The 15,344-nt window shown below is 38.2% G+C and overlaps 1 protein-coding gene across 1 annotated transcript in view; it reads right to left on the bottom strand.

Moving 5' to 3' along the window:
- Positions 1–15,344, bottom strand: part of LOC140147918 (histidine ammonia-lyase-like) — a 42,894-nt gene that overhangs the window by 12,895 nt on the left and 14,655 nt on the right. Inside the window, exons 4-13 of the mRNA XM_072169713.1 lie at positions 15,194–15,268; positions 13,792–13,864; positions 12,889–12,955; positions 8,092–8,255; positions 6,678–6,817; positions 4,945–4,992; positions 3,641–3,692; positions 2,273–2,368; positions 1,388–1,542; positions 246–326 (exon numbers count right to left, since the gene is read on the bottom strand). Coding sequence (XP_072025814.1) covers positions 246–326; positions 1,388–1,542; positions 2,273–2,368; positions 3,641–3,692; positions 4,945–4,992; positions 6,678–6,817; positions 8,092–8,255; positions 12,889–12,955; positions 13,792–13,864; positions 15,194–15,268 — 951 coding nt within the window. The remainder of the gene's footprint in view (positions 1–245; positions 327–1,387; positions 1,543–2,272; positions 2,369–3,640; positions 3,693–4,944; positions 4,993–6,677; positions 6,818–8,091; positions 8,256–12,888; positions 12,956–13,791; positions 13,865–15,193; positions 15,269–15,344) is intronic.

The following is a 15,344-nucleotide window of genomic DNA, read 5'->3' as shown; positions in this document are numbered from 1 at the left end:
TTTTTTTTGGAACACCCTGTACATATCACAATGGAGCACAATAGCCTCTTCCAAATGGCATAGTTCAATAACCTCAATTAAACACTCATAGTGCACAATTTGACCTCAAGTTGCAGAGTATGAGTTCTTGTACCCAATTTTTCAAAGGTCATTCAACGAATGTGCAAATGTATTGGGGTTAAACAACTGTGCCCTGATAGATGAGCATGTTGTGGATCCTAGTGTATTATATAGCAAGAGGATACAGGGTTGTCAGTAGCACTGTTCATCTCTGTACTGATGATCTGTCTGACAAAGTCTATTGTATCATTTACAACACCATGTACCTGAAAGACACAACCAAATACGGATTAGTACAATAAATTCCCATCTGCTATACCTGCCATGGATACATACACACCCCTGCATGTTCCTACTATCAAACGTGGATGCTGGGTCAAAATTCACTGAGGACACAACTTTCACTATCTGACCGTGGACACACCTGGCTAAACATGGAGCGATCTGTGGACCTTTTATATAGCCGTGTATGGGGTGAATAGTGTCAAATACGTTTTTACAATTCCAGCAATAACAAAAAGCAAGGTCGATGCCCCATTGCATGTGCGCCCTTGTTTGATAGTTAAGAATCAGGTGTGTGTCCTTGTTTACTGCAAATCTCCACTAGTACTGGACCAGACGAAAAGGCCATTATGTGACACGATCTGGTCCATTGTGGCGAAGGCGCAATTTTGAAATTGAGATAAAGGCAAAAATATGGAGTAAACAACAATCAAATACATAAGAAAATAGACATCACAAAACTTCATAACTTTAGAACCAAGTATGCTAGACCTTTGGTGTTTTCAGTATATGATAGCCTTTTGTTTGTATAAGGTAATAATTATAGTTACTCAATTGTCAAAAATGCCTCCTTTGGCCTCCATGGACCAGATCGTTTCACATATACTGGCCCAGAGATGGGCCAGATAAAGTGAGCGCCAGCACTGGACTAGACAAATTCGGCCACAACTGGTCCAATATAGTGTGGTACTTATGGACTTCCCATTGCAGCCAGAGCTGGCCCAGTTGTGGGTGGCCGGACTTACATGCTGCCCAGTTCTGGCACTCACTTTACCTTTAAGTGACCCATTGCAAAGCACTAAATTATAGGGTCCAGTTAAAGAATCGCTTTGGCTGGACTGTGCGAAAGCCTTTTTGTCTGGTCTGCGACACCATATGTTGCCCAGTACTGGGCCACATCAGCGAAGTTCCCTGTGTTTGGCACCGTAAACAAACTCATAGAAGAAATACACTTTCACAATACGACTCCTTGGAGATTAAAAAGGAATAATAAGCGGATAAGTATTCTCATAGTTGGTGTGCATGGTTCCTTTATATCCATTACCTGTGGACAGCATCTGAGTGTATAGGAATCCTGCACTCTATTACAGAATCTATGAGACTGTGAAATCTCAGATGGAAAAATCTCAGAATGAAGCAATGATTGAAAGCGTCTGGCTACCGCAATCTGCCCTTTGTGTGGTCTAGCTAAATGGATATCTGAAAAGACAAACCAAACGTAATGTAATGCAGTCAGTTATTCAGTTTAAAAGTAACGTTTCACCCAAATACATACTAGATATCAGAAAGAAGAAAAACAAAGATTATCAGAACTTATTGACCCTAACAATGATGGGTCCTTTTGACGCTGGGAAAGGAAAAGAAGGGACTTTTGAAAAGGAACAAAATGAACAAAGAATTTGTTTTTGAAAGAAGTCATGGTGGTAATGCCTCTGGTCATAGCAGGGAGACTGTTCCATAGGCAAGTCGTGAGCAGAGGTTGAAAAAGCCCTATCGCCAGTTAGAGTGCTGGTCGTTGGAACATTAAGATGGATGTCATTAGAGGACCGGGGGAGTAAGCAGGCAACTTGCAAGTGGGACGAAGGTATGAAATATAGTGGGTTGTTCAGGGATTTCAAAGTGTGGAATTGGATATGTTGCGCCACCGGAAGCGGAGAAGAATGAGCTTGAAAATAAGCCAAGCCCGCCCGTTTTGGTTTCTCTGAAGACGGGTGGTTTTTCTTATTTTGTGATATTACCCAGGTAACAAATCTTAATCAAATACTGGTGGATTCGCGCGGGCTCCGCTAGCTAAGGAAATGGGAGCAAACACTAAAACAGGAGGAAAAATCACTGTACAAGTGATAGATTATGACACTTCTTTATCAACAAATTGTTGAGGTGCTGAAAATCGACTAGTTTTTCATGCTTTTAGCGGTGCATGTCTCACCTGTATCAAAAGCCGAGGTAGTTCCTTTCAGTACATCTAATGTAAGTGAAGCAATAACGTCTGCTTGCTTAGCTATCATGGCTGCACGCTCCACAGCTGAATGTTTGGAGAAAATACATAAAATATTTGGATTATTTGGTTTTTTTAAATATTTTTCCTCTCAAAAGATTGTGATACAAAATTGCATCTTTGACTCTTTCTATGCATTTGTCAGAATACAAGTCACAATTTGAGTTTAGCTGCATAAGCCACTACTACTTCACTTTCAAACTCTAAAGGCCTATAAGGGAGGGCGGGTTAGTGTAGTGGTCTTCTCACTCGCTTCTCACCACTGTGGCCCGGGTTCAATTCCCCGTGGTGCCATATGTGAGTTTGGTTGCCGATCCATGCTCGTCCTCGCAGGTTTTTCTCCGGGTGCTCTGGTTTTCCTCCTGCTTCTAAAATCGGACCTCTTCCCATATCCCTGTCCCGTCATATCTGGAGGCATCCCTTGAATTTAGTAGCCTCTGAGCACTATTGGGTTTAGCCACGGCCGAATGTTATAAATAAAATAAATAAGTTATGACCACCAACAGCTGCATCTGGCCTATATAATTATGCTAGCTTTAAATTGACACCCTACTTTAAAACTTCCAAAATAAATTTGTAGAATTAATTATTTATTTATAACATTCGGCCGAAGCCAGGCTTAAACCCAATAGTGCTCAGAGGCTACTAAATTCAAGGGATGCCATCCGGATATGATTGGTCAGGGATATGGTAAGAGGCCCGATTTTAGATGCAGGAGGAAAACCGGAGCACCCGGAGAAAAACCTGCGAGGACGAGCATGGATCGGCAACCAAATTCACATGTGGCACCGCGGGGAATTGAACCACAGTGGTGAGAAGCGAGTGAGAAGACCACTACACTAACCCGCCCTCCAAATATGATCAAAAGTACCACTTAATTTATTTTCTTATTATTTGACCAGTTATCTGCTTATAGAACCTATCAAATACTACATCACTCATCCTCATTTAAATCAAATGTATAAAAAGTTGTGGAATTGAACTAGAGACCTGTCCCTCTGACACTTATTCTTTGGTTCACCACAAGTTCAGTAGTGATGTCATTGCTTTGTCGCGTTTGCACTGCAAGTGTGCCGACAAACCGCCCATGTACAAGTGCGTGTATGCTCTGGCTATTAACTTTACGCACACGATTCGATACTGCGACCTGCAAAATACGCACCAACGTCACTACCAAACTTGAGGTGAACCAATGTATAGAATTGTCCCCCAACATGGCTGCCATTTCAATTGTAATACCATTCTGGTTGGTTCATTAGTCCCTATCTCTAATATGTGATAATACTTTGAAATGCCTACCTTCTGCACCCAAGGCTGTTATTAGTTGTGTCCCATTGATAAGTGCAAGGCCCTGAAAATAACAATTAAAATAAAATGTCAACAAATGATATTAAACATCCAAAATGTGAGAAATGATGATCACAAACCATTAATTGCTCAATAAGCCAAAAGCTGTTAAAGCTGTGAGGGCAACTTGGTTTTACATTTATAAACACCATATTACTTTGAGAAAAGTAGCTTAGGGTAGACGAGGTATTGTTGGTCGAAGCAACCTAAAAACCGATTTTCATTATCTAGATCAATATATTATTGAAAATTAACACCTTGATGTTTTGCAAAAGTTCATTCTAGAAATCGTATACTTTGCAAAGTTGCTTAATTTATTGTTGTTAATTAGTTGTGTACATTTTACAAAAGTGTTGTTGTTTCAGCCCTCTTTACAACGTAACTCAAGAACTGCAGCACCTATAAAAGTATATCTGTGATATTTGAATTCTTCTACACGCTCGCTATGAATTGAGCAATGCAGTTTTTGCCAAAGCTCACTACCATTCGTAAGATGCTATGAACTACCAAATCACAACAGTTTAAAATAATTAATAACCTTAAGGTAGGGCTAAATATTCTGTTCTTCCCCAGCTGACTCAAAATTCAGATTGTAGAGCCAAAAACCAAAGGTCCAAGGTTCAAATTCTGAATGGTCAGTGGAATTATTTTGGAAGTTTAAATCCAATTATAGTGCATTACAGTTTCATCCTAATATTGATTTCAATTGAACCTGTTTGAAAATCTTAATTAGAGAATTGATCATTTGGTACATTTGCTGAATCCTATGTTAATATGACATTTGATATAATTTACAGATCCTTTCTCCACTGAGAAAAACCTAAAACCTTTTTGGGGTCATTTTATAAATTGTTGGGTAAGAACTACCAAAATGTGATGAAAATACACTGTTAAATTTGGACTATAAAAGCCTGAAAGTGACATCTGCACCAAATACCAGTAAGGCCTAAGCGCCTTTACACTTAAAATAACAACACATTTATGTAACTATAATATTGGTTGTGTAAATACAGGGATACAGGGTTGTAGCCACGGTGGTCGGCGCTGGTCGGCAATAACCAGTACTCAGCCTGACCGACCGGCACTCAAGGGAATTATGGGTCTTGCCGACCAGCACTAACTGTGACAAATTGTCCTCAAAACAGCTGTCAAATGCCATTACTGTCAAGTAATTGGCATTCTGATTCAATTTTCCCTTAATTTTAACCGGCACTAAAATTTGGCTAGCTACAACCCTGCAGGGGTAGTAAGCTTACCTCTTTTGGACCAAGTTTAATAGGTTCCAACCCATGGGCTTTCAGCACCTGAATGAAAAGAAAATAACCATAATTATAAATAGACAATCCCCACATTTGACCTAGACCATCTGTAGAACAACTTCACAGGACTAACCAGAGACTGCTTTTTAGAGGAGTGAGAGCAATTGCTCCTCTGCAGCTCCTCTTAATTTGCATTTGCATGAGCGATTTATAGCTCCTCTTGATGACTAATAAAATTCTAAATACTTTAAGGGATCTGTTGTGGGACATGGGAGCACATCAGATATATCGAATTGCATTCTGAATACGCAGAATGTCTTTTTGGTATCAAATAATTTTCATTTTTTGAAATTCATGATATAATACAAATTTTATGACAAATTATTAAAATTTTATATTTTCACATTTTTGATATATAACAGTCCTCGAAGTAAATTTTATAAATCTAATGACATATTCTTAAAGTGTATGTAGCTGGGAGGAAAAGCCGATGATCAATTGAAAATTTTGACCTTTCATATTGAAGATTTTTTCCCCCAAAAGACCTTTTTTTTTTGTGTGTGTTTTGGAGGAAAATCCATATCTTCAATACGAAAGGTCAAAATTGTCAATTGATCGTCGGCTTTTCATCCCACCTACATACACTATAAGTATAAATCATCAGATTTATAAAGTTTACTTCGAGTACTGTTAAATATCAAAAATATCAATTTTTCATCATTGCCATAAAATGTGTATTACATTGCGAATTTCAAAAAATCAAAATTATTTGATATCAGAAGGACATTCTTCGTATTCAGAATGCAATTCGATGTCTGATGTGCTCTCATGTCCCACAAAAAATACTGCCCAAACGTTCATACCCCACCCCTTAATGGCCACAGGTGCAAACAGCTCTTCTAAAGCTCCTCTTGAAGAGACAAAAAATACTACAGCTCTTAACATCGTTTTCAAAAGACAATCCCTGACTTACTATGTCAATATATTTCTTGGGCATCTATAGGTCTTTCAATAGAGGAGAGCGTGGCCTAGCGGTTAAGGCATAGGACTGTGAACCCAAGGGTCAAGGGTTCGAATCCCAGGTCCGGCTCTTTGTGTCCTTGAGCAAGACACTTCACTCTACTTGCTTAGTGCTTCGGAGGGCACTTTAAGCTGTCGGTCCGTGTACATGCATATTTTCTCACATTAATGTAGTGTGCACGTTAAAGAACGTCACAGGCTATTCGAAAAGAGCAGGGGATCATCCGGTCATGTTGACTGTACTTCAAAATACACTCATCTACTCTAGGTTCCAGAGTAAAAAATAAGTACAGCTTGTCTGTACGCAGTGCGATAATACTCATACATATGAGGGAGGCACTTATAAGGAAGAAGAAGAAGAATAATACTTGTGGTCTTGTGTCCATTGTGTAACACTTGGTATGTGTGCAGCAACACGCATACATTGCAGAAATGACCAATCGTACTCCTGGATAACATTACCATGTACACTGTTTCCAAGTAGACTGTGTCTTATGCTGTACACTTTACACTACATGTACGCTTTGGGTTGGGTATGTTCAATGATCCATGGCCACACATTTGGAAAGATCCATAGTTGATAATTTGACCCTTGTTACGCTAGACACTCAATTAATAACAAAACCTTGATCATGCACTTTGCTAAAATCCTTAAATATCTGTGCAGTTAAGCTGTGCAGTTAAGTTAAAACATGGGACCAGATACTTACACAGTTGGCTTCTGACCATCCACTCCGAGGACTCCACATTTTACCTTCACCCATCATACCCAAGGCGAGATGAGACAAAGGAGCCAAATCGCCACTGGCACCAACTGTACCCTTCTCTGGTATCCATGGAAGACATGAAACTAGAAGAGACAATATATATACATGGTCAAAACATCTTTGGTCAAACGTTGGCTAAATTAACTTTAATATATCATGGCTATTCATCAAATGCAAGCATGGCACGATGAGGACAAAGATGACAAATTTGTTTTTGGTTTTTGAAATCATTATTAATATGATATTATGAAGATAAATTTAATTACTTTCTTCCTATTATGTAACTTTTTTAAAGATTTTACAGTAAAAGTTACTTTCATAATGATCTGTTGAACTTTTCATCTAAATTGGAAGATAGTGCTAAGAGGAGTATACATACATGCTGCCCCTTGCAATTTGAAGAAAGAAAAGATGCAACAGACATAAGGCACTTTTTAAAATATGTCACATACAAGAAATCCACTTTTTTATGGTATTGATCAAAAGTGAACAAAATGAGTTCACTTTTGAGGCACAAGGAAAGATGTGTCCCTCATTAAATACTGAGATTCTCCCTCAATCATGCTTGGTGGTCATACAATGCAGGAAAATATTTTCAATTGTAAAACTATTTTAACCCCGAATTAAGGTGAAATTACATTGTATTTGCCAGGCAAATTTTATACTATTTTTTCCCAAAATTTAGGTTAAATTTTGTGTTTACCAGGGCAATTTTCAATTTTACAGGGGTCGATTTAGCCACTGGTCAGTAGTTTTCTCGTTGGGCCAGGAGATTTTCTGTTAGGATGGCCCAGTTGGGATTATGGCATTATGAATGACATGTTACAATATTAGAAACACATAGAAACACAATGAAGTAGAATCTAGGCCAGTAGATTTGATGTTGGGCCAGCTGGAAACCTTCCCAGCTAGCCCGAAGGCCAGCTGATTATTGCTCTTTATGTCTACCCCTGATTTGACACTATTTTTTTGTGGAGGAGGGGGGCTAAAGGGTCCTGAAATATAGTTTTGGGTGGTTTTAAGGTGGTACTACACCCCTGGCAAATTTTGTGCCTATTTTTGCATTTTTCTCAAAAATTATAGCGTATATTGGTGACAAGTAAGACATGTATATTATAGGGGCCTTGATTTGCTGAATTTTCAGTGCAGTAGTTGTAGTCCTTGCCCCTATAATATACATCTCTTACTTGTCACCAACGTGCTATAATTTTTGAGAAATATGAAAAAATAGGCAAAAAATTGGCCAGGGGTGTAGTACCACCTTAAGGGGGGTTGAAATTTTATTTTGGAAGGCTTGAGATAGCAAAACAACTCATTTTTAGGGCTCAACCCCCTCCCCTCCCAAGACCACACTTACCATTAAATGCATCAATCATTTGACTCAACACCTTGGGAGAGATGCCACTATATCCTTTTGCCAATACATTGATGCGTAGTGCTAAAAGACGTCGGGTGCGCTCAGGGGTCAAAGGTGATCCGACTCCAGCAGCGTGTGACCGGATCAAATTTTCTTGAAGATCCCTGAAATATTGTTCATAATATGCTCTTGCTAAATTAAATGGGGCAAGAAACTATATTACATACTGACAATAATTATGTTAAAAATGAAATAAATTGTGATATTACATAAAGTACATAAATACATTAATCATCGAAAACAAGACAACATCAGACAATAATATTATACTGGAGCATCTGTGGAGAAGTCCAACAATCACTGTTGCAACAAAAATGAAGCTTTTTCACACCACTTGTGTTACAGTATTGCTCTATGGCGGTGAGTCCTGGGTGATATCTACTGACATGGAAAATAAGATCAACGCTTTTGGTACATCATGTTACAGGATAATGCTGAACATCAAGAGCAGTAACCATGTTAGTAATGAAATAATCTATACCATCACCAACACTGTGCCTCTTATCAACTTTTTCAAATCACGACAACTACGATTCCTGGGACATATCCTGAGGATGCAGGAAGATGAACCATGCAGAAGATATGGTCTCTACACCTCATTGGTAAAATAAGACCTGGAAGGCAAAGAACGTCCTACTTGTCTTATGTGCAAAAACTGTTGGGGGACTTTGACAACTTCTTACTGCCAGATGCCATACCACTTTGGCTTCAAATCGTAGTACATGGAGAAACTTTGTAGTCGTCTGCTTCGCAGCCGAATGAAATGAAATGAATGAATGAATATTATACAAAAGGATTTGTTGAATATAAATATTAAAAAATGGAAGGAAAGAAAATAAAATAAATGCAAAACAGTTACAGTACACTCAATCAGAGATATCAATTGGGGAAATCAAATTAAATATTGTTTCTTGTTTACTTTCTTTCTGCTTTTGAAAATCATCTGAATCATCATACATTTCCAGTGCCAATGGTTATACACCATGGCATTTCAAGTTGATTGAATTAGAAGTCATTAAAAATAATTATATATTTAGCCTTGATCCTTCTATAGGCTTTCTATGTCTTGCAGGAGCTTGGTTAGATCAAGGAAGTGTCTGAGATGTGAGAGAAACATTCCTGTTGCAGTAGAGGAACCCGAAATTTTGCTTTATTTGCCCCGGGGTTGCATTTCAGGTGGGGGAGTCCAAAAATATACCTCAAATTGAGATCTTTTGTCCCAAATAATGTCACAATTTTCTTATTTTTGAACTGGGGGAAAAAGTTGGGGTGGGGTCTTTTGGAGAAAAATGCGTATCTTCAATAACAAAGGTCAAAATTTTCAAATGATGGACGGCTTTTCCTCCCGGCTACATGTACACACTTTTTAAGTACATATCATTAGATTGATACAGTTTACTTCGAGGACTGTTAACAGTGTTAAATATAAAAAATATCAATTTTTAATAATTTGCCATAAAAATTTCCATAATATCGCAAATTTTAAAAAATCAAAATTATTTGATATCAGAAGGACATATTCCTCGTGTGCTCTCAGGTCGCACACACAAAATATACTATGCAAGCTTTGCTATAAGACCAACCTTATTACCCAGCATGAAACTTGGCATGTTATATGGGTGTCAAGGTTATTCAACTGTAGTAATTTAAGAACTGGCACATGATAAAATTGGACCTTCCTACTCTAACAAAGTCTGGAGGTCAATACACAGCTTGTCATCACTCATGCTCTATTTTGCTTTAATCTGTTTATAAAATATCTTGAACTTGCCCTTTAGAAACAAACAAACAAACAAAAACAAAAGCAGACATCACACCATATCATACAGCTATCATTGGGCTATTCAAGTTAAAATCCACACTACCCCTGTGGAAGATTTTGGAAATATCTTCCACAGAGGGAGTATGAGTTTTAAATGGAATGAACACATTGGGTAACTCCAATTGAATTTCATACACCCTCTGAGAAAGATTCAACCTGAATCTTCCACAAAGGTAGGATGAGTTTCAAATGGAGCTGCTAATGTGTTAATGCCATTTGAAATACATACTCCCCTTGTGAAAGATATTCCCAAAATCTACCACAGGGGTAGTGTGGATTTTAAATGGAATATTTTAAAATTGCCTGTAACTTGTCTAGGCAAAATAGGAGGATAAATATACAGTGAGATTACTACGCTTCCAACTAAAAACTTTTTTTTTTAAATAAAGCATTTTCTTAATTAAATTTTCGCATAAAATACTAGAAAAGACTTTTTTAAAACTTAAAAAAAAAGTTTTCTGCTATCCTGGTGTTTGTGTGTTCAATGGGTGGGGGTTTCCAGGAGGAAAACCACTTTTTGGTCATGTAAAAAGGGGATATAGATAGGCGCAAGCAGTTTTCGACAGATAAAACTGGGGAGATGTCAAGAGGCTTATTGTAATGTTTCAGTATGTGCTTGCATCACATAACTGGCCCATGACTGAATAGGTTACATGCTGAGGGGGAGGGACAAATATGTTTTAGCCACCTCTCCCCCACCGGAGGGGGAGGGTACTCGAAATAACCATACAGGAATGTGCAGCAAACATGCGTAGCACTTTCAGCCATTTGTTATCATGGTTATATTAATGACCCTTTTTGTAGGATAATCTTTGTTATGGATGGGTGATTTTTTCAAAATTTTCGCAATTTTTTCCTGAAAGTAGTTTTGAATCACTGTAGCCAAAATTTGCCAAAATGGGGAAAATTTTAAAAACTCACTTTTGGTATATCAATGGGTACAAATTTCTTGGAATATTGGTATATATGGAAGGGTCCACTTTCAAATTATCAAGGGCAGATCGATCCCTATCCAAGCCAAACATGAGTACCCCTCCCCCCAACCTTATGGAACATCCATGACATTGAAAGGAGGGCAATTGGAATTTGCATTTCCTCACATCACATCAAGCTCACATTTGGCGCCCCATTCCTTTTTTAGAGGAATTTTTATTTATCCTAACCTCATCATGCTCACATTTAATGTGCTAGACACTCTATCCTAACCTTCAGCATTGAACTTGTTGCAATGGTATGTCACAGTACATATACTGGAATATATCTGTGGTCACAGTTGATATCATGACATCCAAATACTGGTATAAATTAAGTTACTGATATGCAATAGGATCTGCAACATGCTCATCTCGACTGCTCACTGCCAGAAGTGGTAAGTGCAAAAGCTGCCCTGTGAACATTTGGTAATTTACACACAGCATATTATACTCATATCTACACATAGCAGCTACACATGGCAGCTATTGTATTTACACACTTCTGGCACTGAGCAGTCGATCTGTCAGTGCACAGTCCTTTAACTCCATGATTTTTGGTATTCTGTGAGAGCAAAAATCAGTGTACAAAATATGGGGTCATTGGGTGAGAGAGGGGCCGTTTGGATCTAAATTAGGGGGGCATTGGGTGAGTATATGACCTTTTTTAATGGGGTCTTTGGGTGAGAGCCAAAAGAAGCCTCGAAAATCAGTGATAGATGACTCATTGCTGTTCAGATAGAAATATTAGGGTCTAGGCCTTTGGGTGACAGATCTAAAGGAAAAATATGGGGTCTTTGGGTGACAGAGCATGTGCTGGTATTGTGTAATGGGGTCTTTTGGTGACAGCGATGGTGAAAAGGGGGGTCTTAATAGCCTGGTCTTTGAGTGACAGAGCACATGCTGATAATGGGGTCTTTGAGTAACAGCGATGGTGAAAAAGGGTGTCTTAATAACCCTACATACGCGTCACCTCCAAAGTGGGAGTACCCCCCTCCAGCATTTCAGCACATCACATCAAAGCTCCCATTGGGTGCCCCATTCCTTTTTTAAAGGACTTTTTATTACATGCATGGAATGACCTTTGAGTGTGTTAGGTACAAAAACTCATACGGTACTCCAAAGCTTGAGGTCAACTTTCGACCTATTGCTTGTTGAATGAATATTGAACTTTCTCAGCAGAGATGAGATTATTTTGACTCACGATAGGATCTTGCCTACAAGTCAATCCATAATTACAGCGCTTCAAAAAAATGTGAATTATGTCTATGGGCCATCGACACTACTTGAAATATCTCCAAGTAATTACTTTGTCAACTATTAATACATAAATATTCCGTTTAATAATTTAAAAGATTATTTGTTTTTGCAAGGTAGGAACAAGTTAATAGTGCACATTGCCAGATAATATCCTGTGACACTGTGTATCATACTTGCACACATCTTGTGTATTTGCTTAAAAATAAGTCTTGTAGGTTCAAATGAGCTTAACACAGTAAAATTTTCTCATTAAATTTAACTCTGGGTACTGCTGATTTCCCTTTGCAAACAATTTTAGTCCACACCCAGGGGAAGGGGTCTTGATTTTGGATTAGGTAGGGGTGTCAGCATGTGGCTGAGATCCGAAAACCTATGCCCCCAAAATACACCAATTTTTTACAAACAAAAAAACAGATCCACAAATTTTATATTAACTTTCTATTACTTCTGTTCAAAATTATTGTAAATTTCCCAAATTTTGGAAACATTTTTGTAAATCTGGATAAAAAAACAATAAAAAATCTGCACTTTTTCAGATTTTTTGAAAAAACACCTCATCTCTAAACAATTCAGTTTTCTGAATAAATATACTAAAAAGCGTGAAAATGCACCCCAAATCTGATGCACATTCCTGTACCCACCTTTTCACTAAGACCCCCTCCCGAACAAATCTAATTTGCTTACCGTAATTTTTCTGGTGCGATTACAGTGCTGGCAAAGTTCCCAAATCCTGTCGTAATGCCATAGACCACTACATGCATGGATTAAGATAAAAACAAATAAAAATCAAGATGAGTCCAGAAATGTGGCACATGGATACAATAACGCTGTAGAATAGACACTCAATTTGGGCGCTCCAGGAAATGGTAAAATAATGTTTTTAAAGTACGGCCAAAAAAAAAGTTAGTCTCTGGTATTGTGTGCATTGTTGTTTTTTGTTTCCCCCTCAATGATTTTTCGATTATTTTCAGACTTTTTGATGATCATTGACATCAAATGAAAGATCCTATTTTTTCTCATAAACATACTGAAATTAAAGAGTTTCAAATCAGTGTATTTCCAAGCATATCCTCAAAAAAGTAGCCCTATACCACATTTGAGACTAATTTGACAGTTTTTTGATGATTTTTTCAGACATGAATCTGATACCAAAATCTGCATTTTGATGAGGTAAAGTGGAGGATGAGGCTGTGCAGGCCCGTAGCCAGGGGGTGCGGGGGTGCAACGCACCGCCCCAAAAAATGCCAAAGGCCCAAAAAGTCCCCTTTTTTTTACCCAAAATGTCCATTTTGTAAGTGTAGCGAGCGAAAAAATAGAGGTTTTTATGCCTTTTTGGTCCAAAAATGTTTAAATCTGCCCCTAGTCCAAAAAGGTCCAAATTTTGAAGAAAAAAAGTACACTTTTTCAAAATCAGCACCCCCCCCCAAATAAATCCTGGCTAAGGGCCTGAGGCTGTCGATCTGGTCACCCACCATTAAGTGATTCATGCCGGGGATTCATGATACACTTTTGCATCATCGTAATGAATTGCTAAAACTTTAAAATCGTAAGTTGAAAGTTGAAAAAGAAAAACATAGACCAATTTACCTTTGTTTTCTTTTACTATGTTGTCAAGTAGCTCTCGTGCCTTCTTCACTTTGTCCCACGAGCTGTCTGTAAGCTAGAGCAGAGAAAAAAGGTTGAATACAGTTGTGATTAGTATGTGTTTACATGAATGTTTTAATTTGTTTATTGACAATAACCCTAACCCTATCATATAGATAGCAAACCTCATCATATTTGACATAGTAAACCCTCAGGTATAGAGGAAAATACCATTTTGACATAGCAGGCACTGAGACACCTATATATACCATTTTCCACCCTCATGTGGCAGTGACGTTGGTGCGTAATACTGCATACATGTATTTCAATGACTTCATAGAGCGCAGCTTCGCAGCATGCACGCACTTAAATACACTGTATAGATGTGTGCGTGAAAAAGCTACCTCAATGCGTTGATGTCACTGCCACATCAGGGTGAAAATGGTGTAGCAAGTTGACACCAAAAGACAGGTATATTCATTAATTTCACCCAAACGGATTTAACGTGCAAATCTTGCAACCTGAGCCTGTGCACTAATTTCTCCCTCATTTACCAAAAGAGTGGAGCAGCAGGGGTTCTTAACAGGCAGCCTATGGGCCAATTTCAGGCCTCCAACCACAGATACTAATATTTTTGGCCCCTGAACAACTCTAAAATGTAAGAGAAAACATTTGTAACTACAGTCCCAGGCTTTGCCGTTTGAAATTTGCAGGGAGCTTTTAATCGCTCTCCTTGAGTGCTACAGGAGAGCACTAGGAGAGCATTTTTACTGTACTGTATATATGTGGTTATTATTGTTACACCAAAGGTAGGAGAGCAATAATAAGCTCTCCTCAGCTTTATTTGAGGGGAGTGATGGGGAGCAATGGCTCTAGCACTCCTCAAACGGCAACGCCTGCAGTCCAACCTCCCTTCGGCCCAAAAAAAATAATTGTTTGTTTGTCCTCCACAGCTTTGAAAGAGGAGGTGCGGGCGGGCGGATTTTTTTTTTTTTTTTTTTCTTCGGATTTGGCTTATTCCTGGACCTAGCTAGAGCTAAAAGCTACTATCATTCATGGTGACTTAAAAAAACAACAACATTTTGTTTCTTTAATATGCAAAGTTATAGTTTGACACAAAATGATTTTTTGGGGGGCTTTTTATTTTCAACTATGACCGATCCTAGCATTTTTTAGCTCTAGCTAGGTCCAGCGATACTCAAAATCTGAAGAAAAAAAAATGAATTTTTTATAAGTTAAAAAAAAAAAAATTGAAAAAAAAAATATTGGTCAGGCCTTAAACTGAGGAGTGGGCGGTGGAGGACAAACAAACAACTTTTTTTTTTTGGCCTTATCCAGACATCTTTTACACAGATCTGTTATCCAGGTGCGTGAATTTTCATGCTTTGACAAATAACAAGCATACCTTTATCTTGTAATCTGCTTTGCCTAACTTGACCAGGTCATCTGTAGAAAGGCTGCATCCGTCTAATGCTAGAAACTATGGTAAACAACAAAAACAAATATAAATTAGGCATTAATTTATAGAATTAAGGGCATGATTGACGTGTATGCAC

The sequence above is a fragment of the Amphiura filiformis genome, chromosome 3 (genome assembly GCF_039555335.1).
Source record: "Amphiura filiformis chromosome 3, Afil_fr2py, whole genome shotgun sequence".
Classification (NCBI taxonomy): Eukaryota; Metazoa; Echinodermata; class Ophiuroidea; order Amphilepidida; family Amphiuridae; genus Amphiura; species Amphiura filiformis.
The sequence above is the reverse complement of the archived record's forward strand: the minus strand, read 5'-3'. Positions and strand labels throughout refer to the sequence as shown.